The sequence below is a fragment of the Melitaea cinxia genome, chromosome 1 (genome assembly GCF_905220565.1).
Source record: "Melitaea cinxia chromosome 1, ilMelCinx1.1, whole genome shotgun sequence".
Taxonomy (NCBI): domain Eukaryota; kingdom Metazoa; phylum Arthropoda; class Insecta; order Lepidoptera; family Nymphalidae; genus Melitaea; species Melitaea cinxia.
The window spans coordinates 9316096-9323138 of record NC_059394.1 but is presented as its reverse complement, the minus strand read 5'-3'; the positions used below and the strand labels follow the sequence as shown (position 1 = coordinate 9323138).

The window sequence follows — 7043 nt, the reverse complement described above, 5'->3', positions numbered from 1 at the left end:
ATATATACGGTCGAATTGAGTAACGTCCTCCTTTTTTGAAGTCGGTTAAAAAGAGTAAAAAAAAGTTTTTACTCCTTTTTTTTAGAAATAGGGCTGGATATTTTTTTTTTGAGCGGAGTCGTGGTCATTAAGGTACATCGGTGTAACTGGACTTTAGAGGATAGAATATTATAGAAGACAGGATGTGAGTATTATATACGAAATCTGATAGGAAGCCACTTGAGTTTTTACGAAAATCGAAAACATTTACACTATCCAAATATAAACATGGGTACTACAAAGATTTTGTAAACGCTCAAATTTATTTAATTGTTCCTCACTTGTATGTTGATACACAGTCAAAGATCGGTAAAAAGAGACTGTGCAAGCAGAGTTTATCTTCAGGTTGTAAACACTATCTCTATTGGAACAATTGGTAGCAGCGTCTCATTCAGAAAGAAATAGGTATATTTTTAGGGAAATCTGTGTGCTGTGTGGCTACGGCGTGCTGTGTGGCTACGGCACTAAAGAATTTAGCCACCCCTTCTCTTCCCGTGGGTGTCGTAAGAGGCGACTAAGGGATAACAAGGTTCCACAACCACCTTGGAACTTAAGAAGCCGACCGATGGCGGGATAACCATCCAACTGCTGGCTTTGAAATACACAGGCCGAAGACGGGCAGCAGCGTCTTCGGTGCGACAAAGCCAGTACTGCGGTCACCAACCCGCCTGCCCAGCGTGGTGACTATGGCAAAACACATGAGTTCACGTTATTTTTGGCGTAAACTTGTGGAGGCCTATGTCCAGCAGTGGACCGTATAGGCTGTAATGTAATGTTAGGGAAATCTAAAAATATTCTTTTATTCTCACTACACTAACACGGGCACACTCGAAACTATTAGTCTTACATGAATTCATATACTTATTAAATGTAATTTGTCCTAATTTATTATTATGTACTTGTAATAATGAGAATAAAATCAATTATATTGAGAGAAATGACGTTAAAACCGTCCACTTTTTACAACTCCACTATATATAAAATAAAAAATAAAGAAATTTATATGCTCTACTTACACTTACCCTATAAGAGTTAATTATAATAAGCATAGTATTAAACTCATAGCCTAACCATAATAATAGAAACTGGCACTCATCGACTAAAAGCAGCGCGAGGGTCGAAAGGACGAACAGCTGAATATAAATGTAAAGGTACAATGAAACTCGATTACATCTGAATGAATAACAAGTTACGATCTCAAGTGCATCGTATTATTATGCATATGAACGTTCGCTATATTTTCTTTCTTTAAAAACATTGGTATGACATCTTACATATTCAATACCGAAATGCATGTAAAGGAAACGTAAATAAGGATAACTATAGTGACTCACACATCAGACACCTTAACATGACGTCAAGGATAACTATTTATCTAATCTGTTCAAAGATATGCTTCATGTATTCGAACTTTGATATTATTATTATTCTTAGTCTATAAAAATAAGCATGATAGTTATAGTTCGAGAATGTTCTTTTTAGTTTTCAAACAAAATAACATTTAACACAGCTTATAAGATACAAGCGTTTAAAGTAGGGACGGCTCGTATTCCTTTGTTTTTTAGATAGATCTTAAAAACAAATTTGCATGCAAATGCAAAAAGTAAATAATAGATATAATAAGTGTCATTATTCAGTCTATAATTATGATATTTAGATGACTGTGTTTTATTATTCGGCATTATTTCGATGTAATCATTTTCCGGCAGCTAATACACATTTTTTCTAGTAAATCATATTTTATTGTAATATGTAAATGGAAACTTTAGAATAAGCAGAGGTTTAAAATAAATTATACAACGCAGTATTTGCTGTTGGCGCTAGTAAATTGGATTTATCTGGGCCGGTAACGGAACCTAAACAGCAGTAGCGCTCAAAATGACTGAATAACCAAACCATGACCTTCACTTTATGGGCTCTTTAGCAAGTGATTCTAAAGTTTAACATATGTAAACCAGGAAGCAAGTGTGCTATGTGTAATGTAACGCTATATTGTTGTATACAACTGTGTTGTTTGTACAGAACTATATGTAATTATTACTAATACGTGATGGCTTGGTGCATATTTTACTTAGATTACAATAATTTAATAAAACGGTCTCGATTGGGACAAAATACTCATACTATTTACCAACGTGGGTAATAGTATGCATTAAAAGAAAAATTCGAACTATTGTGGTCTGTTAATTTACAGCAATAAACTAGTTAACTATTGTATGAACGAAGATGGTTGCGTACATCGTAACGGTCCAACAGACAACTTCACGCTACCGTTTGCGAGTATGCATTTCCATCATTATTCGTACCAGTCTGCGATCACTTTATATAGCGGATCCCGTTAGTTCCGTGTAATTGACAATACATACGAATTCTGACTATTTTAAGTACGTTACTATATCACGTGTACTAAATCGCGTTCAGTGATAATGAGAACTACCTACCTAAATAAAATTTAATGATTGGTTTGATATGTATTCGAACATTTTTCTGTTATTGTATTTTGATTTTATTGTTATATCAAAATGTACTAAGCTATCTGCTGCATTTCACTTCTGTTTAGTTTCTACTCCGCTCCTAGATGTCGTAACGCGTTGTTTTATAGCCCAATCTTTGCATAATTCAATATCCAGGAGGTCTTTTTAAACCAATGACTAGTAGATTCTGCGGTAAGCACATTTAAACAAAAAATAAATTATCCCCTACTTTTGGTACTACAGGACAATTAGAATTTTTTTTTGGGGAACTTCTGATTTTGTTAACAGTAGCTAAATAGATGTCCTAAATTTACTAGACCTTCGCCAAAATTAATTGCATTAATATCTATATATTATAAAAAATAAAATAGATGATTTCTTTGTCTATTAATAAATAGACTTAAAATTTAGAAAATTGAAAAAAAAATTGTTGTGTGGATGTTATCTATTAATAATTTTTTTTTTTTTTTATGCATTTTCAACTATATAAAATGCTGGCAAAAATAGAAACCAATCAGTTTTAATGCCTGTTTCACTGGTGGTGGATAAAATTTATCCAATACATAAATTACAAATATATTTAAACAACTGAAGGAAGAATAGGCCATTAATATAATACTTATTTAATATATAGTGACTAGTATAATAGTGGGATTTGATGGTGAAAAAGTATATCATAAACTTTTATCAGTTAAATACTGTCATCTGTCAAATAACCGGCGAAACGAGCCCTTAAAATATATCACATGATCTCCCTGTGGAATGAATGATACAAGCCACTTCAGTAATCACTTGTATTGTACAATTTTAAAATACCATTAAGTAATTGAGGATGTAACATTACATTAGCTGATACATACTTAATTTATTAATGATTTTTTTAAGCAATAGGGTATTTGGATATTTTAGGTTTAAAAGTGAACTGCATATACATCTAATGCATTAGCATTCAATTTATGCTTTGATTGCCTCAATATTCATTAAATATACTAAGTAGTGTATTTTGCAACACAACTTGTTATTTAAAAACCAAATGTCAAATCTGGATTAGAAAAAAAATTGTGATTACCTTGAAAAAAAGCAAATTGTCAATAACTTATAATATAATTAAATTAGTATAGTAATAATATTTAACATAATTAGGTATGCTATATCTATAGTAAATAAACAGATATTATATATTTAGTAAATTTGATTTTATTGCGGTAAATGACATTAAATGTGATATCATCACCACTACCAATGAAAGGACAATCTCACTGAGGAAAAATCACCTCTTTTATAAAATATGGTTGCCAAATTTATACTTTTAGCTTCATTTGGTTTATTTGCAGGCTATCAGCTGATGCATATATTACTTTCAAATATATAGTATTAAGTATATTATTAGTGTCTCACTAAAGCCAGGAAAAAAAAAAATTGTAAAAAATCTGAACCTGTTGATGAGTAACTGTACCTTTTATTTTAAAAGTATTATAAAAGTTATTTCAGTTAATTTAATAGTAAATTGTAAATGAATATTAGCCATAAATTCATGTGTGCATCAATTGTCAACACTAAATTAGTGTGGGTAAAGTTAGAACAAAGTCTACCAACAATTAAACCAAGTAAACAAAAGCTGGCAAGAAAACAAGTGTTTTAGATCACACAACTGAAGTAAAACTTACGAAACGTAACTCTCTCTCATTCTATCTTTAGTAATTTAATTTATATCACCCTCTCAACTTCCGTTCGCTTGGCCGATTACACTTTTCGTAACACTCTCGTGGCGCATTCACCAGATTACTCCCCATGTCAAGCATCCATAAAGAAGTTTTACTTCAATAATGAGATCAGTGTAGATAACTAGTACAGCTTTTGTCTAAAAATTCTTTCAAGAACAGAATCACGTTAAATCAATTACATCGAGAGTAATTTTTTAAAATGTTGTTTTAGTCGAAAACAAAAACAACAAATTGTTTAAATAAAATGGTAACTATTTATTAGGATTTTATTTAAACAATAATTTATGTCATTTTATTTGTGAATATGTAAAAATGAGGAATAATATATGTTTTTTATGATTCATTGGAAAAACATGATTGCAGTAAATGAATTATGATTCATTCAATTTTTAATATTTACTTTGATATACTTAACAAAGAATGATTTGGTCTGACGTAGGATTGTATAAATTTATTAAATTCAGAAAACTAAACAAGAAAATAACAAAAAATATTACATTCAAAAGTTGTATGTTCTATACTGTTGTAAATATGGAATTTCAATATAATTTCATTGTCTTTAAAGTAAACAAATTGGTTACCTTGGAGTCTGATGAATAAAACTTCACTTTTAATCTCCCACTTAAAACTTTTATTATAGATACTTTGTTATATGTATTATCACAAATCCTGGTAGACTTTAAAACACAATCACGCAACTGACAAATCTTTGTCTGTATTTCCTTGATTACTGATTTCTCATATAAACATAATTTACACAATTAAACACAATCTGCAATATGACTTAGTGTAAAATCTTACTCAGCGCACTTCACTCTACACAATCATATTAGATTATTGCATATTTGGATGGCCTTTTATTCTCTAAAACCGTCCTTGTCCTTCCACATCATTAATCTCATGAAATTATATACAAAGTTGACTAATATTACTTTACATTACAAATGTTACGGCTGCTTAAAACTCCAATACAGCTTTTGATTCCACCTTTGATTTTGAAGACTGATACAAAATTATTCATGATCGTTACTTGAAGCTAAATATAATGTCCCGTCGGAACATACACAAACATTTTGTTTACTTTGTATGATAATGGTTACTGCGGGAGTATCTACCAGTACTAAAGTATGAAAATATAAGATAAAGCACCTCGATTGGACAATGGTATGTATCAAAGATATTAACAACGTGATATGACGCGCATCACGACCGCCGAAAGTCCAGCGATCGGGGCCGGCGCGCCGCTGCCCAGGCCCCGCTGGAGGTTGCGGCCGTCAGCCGAGGTGGGCTCACTCCCTCCTCGCCCTTGCAGTCTTACGAGAAATAAATGCCACATTACACACTAAATATTAAAGCACTGTACAACAACAATAAGGTTTCTTTTCCTTTTCAGGACTAACGTTCATTTCACGCACTATTTCGGCGAACATTTCGTTGACGTTGGTACGGCTCTTCGCCGATGCTTCCACAAACGGGCAGCCCCACATCTGGGCGAGCGCTGAGCCCTCAGCCTGTGAAACCTCGCGTTGATGTTCCAAGTCGGCCTTGTTTCCCACTAGCAGGATGGGCACACGTTCCGATCCCTTGACGCGTGTAATCAATTCCTTCATTGGCTTGATATCTTGGAAAGTCTGATGGTTTGTTAATGAATATACAACTACAAATCCTTGGCCATTCTTTATATACAAATCTCGCATGGATGCGAATTGTTCTGTGCCGGCGGTATCCAATATTTCTAAAACGCACGGAGAATTATCCACTTCAATTTCTTTCCTATAGAAATCTTCTATGGTAGGATCATATTTTTCCATGAAACATCCAGACACAAACTGAACGGTCAAAGCACTCTTCCCGACCCCACCCGAGCCAAGCACGACGACTTTGAATTCGCGCATTATTATGGTGTACAAATCACACTTGCCAGTCTTCTACAAACGTTTCAAAAACGTATTCTCACTTTGTGCTATAAAAATGTCATTGCTATGTTGGTTAATGACTCACTCGGATGTGATCACTGAGAAACGAACACATAAAGAATGTTAACTAAATGATAAACATAGACGCCATTTTAGTTAGATGAGTGGCAAAACAACTTTGATTGCATCTCGGTACTCTTCTATTCACTTTACACTCAATAGTACAAACACGGAAGCAACATCTATCCAACTGACTCGCTCTTTGCTAGAATTGGCACCAGGAGCAGGTTGGTCAATGCACTCTATTGCAATGGAACAGTTTGATTGGTGAATGGAAATTCTGTCAACCGGATACCAGTGTTGCAGCTATCTATCATTCATTTTTATTTTTAGGGAGATGTTGAATAATACTATAGTTATTTTTTTAACAAGATGATCACAAACAATTTAATTATAATAAAAATTAAAATATTAAATTATCTATACCAAAAACAATATTTTTTTTTTCTATATCAATGTATACATATATATTTTTTAATATTTAAACTTTCTTTTCTTTGTGATATTAAAAATTATTTCTTTCTTTTATTTAACTGAGTTTATAATATAGAAAAGTAGAAAATAATGATTTTATTTGGTAATTTTGAAAGGAAAAATATACGATATAACAACACTCTACAGGAAGTTCATCTCTAATGTTGTCTACATTGAAATTCGTTTAAGAACTTTTGTGCTATTTATATTACTTACAAAAAAAAATTGTTAATCAAAAATATTATTTTTATTAGTTTACATTGAATAACCTTCTGATAAATTTTAATATTTTTTAAATGGAATCACATTAGTATTACTTGCTTAAGTAGTATAAAACTATAAATATTAAATACATT

General features: G+C 32.1%; 1 protein-coding gene across 1 annotated transcript; it reads right to left on the bottom strand.

Moving 5' to 3' along the window:
• Positions 1-4845: 4845 nt before the first annotated feature.
• Positions 4846-6480, bottom strand: LOC123656358 (ras-related protein Rap-2c). The gene has a single exon (XM_045592053.1). The coding sequence runs from the start codon at positions 6130-6132 to the stop codon at positions 5587-5589; it is 546 nt and encodes a 181-aa protein (XP_045448009.1). The 5' UTR covers positions 6133-6480; the 3' UTR covers positions 4846-5586.
• Positions 6481-7043: the final 563 nt, after the last annotated feature.

Excerpts from the sequence above, each read along its gene's own strand:
- LOC123656358 (XM_045592053.1), bottom strand. The coding sequence starts at position 6,132 with ATGCGCGAATTCAAAGTCGTCGTGCTTGGCTCGGGTGGGGTCGGGAAG.